The sequence below is a fragment of the Rhea americana genome, unplaced genomic scaffold (genome assembly GCF_003343005.1).
Source record: "Rhea americana isolate MKP2758 unplaced genomic scaffold, rheAme1 scaffold_79, whole genome shotgun sequence".
NCBI lineage: Eukaryota > Metazoa > Chordata > Aves > Rheiformes > Rheidae > Rhea > Rhea americana.
The window spans coordinates 2,147,580-2,148,081 of NW_028186967.1; the positions used below are offsets into that span (position 1 = coordinate 2,147,580).

A 502-nucleotide genomic window follows, 5' to 3' on the forward strand; every position below is an offset into this window, starting at 1 on the left:
TGGGCAGTCCGTCCTCATCCATCGCGCCGCTCCGCGCCGCCGAGGCGCGCCGCGCACCCCCGCCAGCCTCCGCCCGCCGCACCCCGGAAGCCCCTAGCGCTCCGTACGCGACCCCTGACCTCTGCCCGGAAACAAACCCGCCGCAGGAGGCCGGGACGGTGCTGGCGGGCGCGCGCCTGTGCGGCGCCGCAGGGCATCACGGGAAGCGTAGTCCGGAGGCGCGGGCGGGGGAATGGCGGCGGCCGGCAGCCGGGCGCAGCCCGCGCCGCCTCCTTTCGCGTCTTCGTAACGCTGCCGAAGCACCGCGCTCGCCCTTGGCTTTCTAGTGCATTTAGGAAAAGGCCCCYGTCGCGGCGGGCCCCGCGCGGGGGCCTTGGATAACGCGGGTTGTGGAGATGGAGGCTGTGCCCCAGTAGTCAAGACGTCAAAATAATGAGAAATGTCAGCAAGGAAATTGATATTGTTCTGTTGTTTTCTTGGTTTTCTTTCCCTTCCCCCCCAT

General features: G+C 68.1%; 1 protein-coding gene across 1 annotated transcript in view; it reads right to left on the reverse strand.

The window, feature by feature from the left end:
* Positions 1-197, reverse strand: part of WASHC3 (WASH complex subunit 3) — an 18,443-nt gene extending 18,246 nt beyond the window's left edge. The window contains exon 1 of the mRNA XM_085322611.1: positions 120-197. Coding sequence (XP_085178737.1) covers positions 120-197 — 78 coding nt within the window. The remainder of the gene's footprint in view (positions 1-119) is intronic.
* Between the last annotated feature and the right edge of the window lie 305 nt (positions 198-502).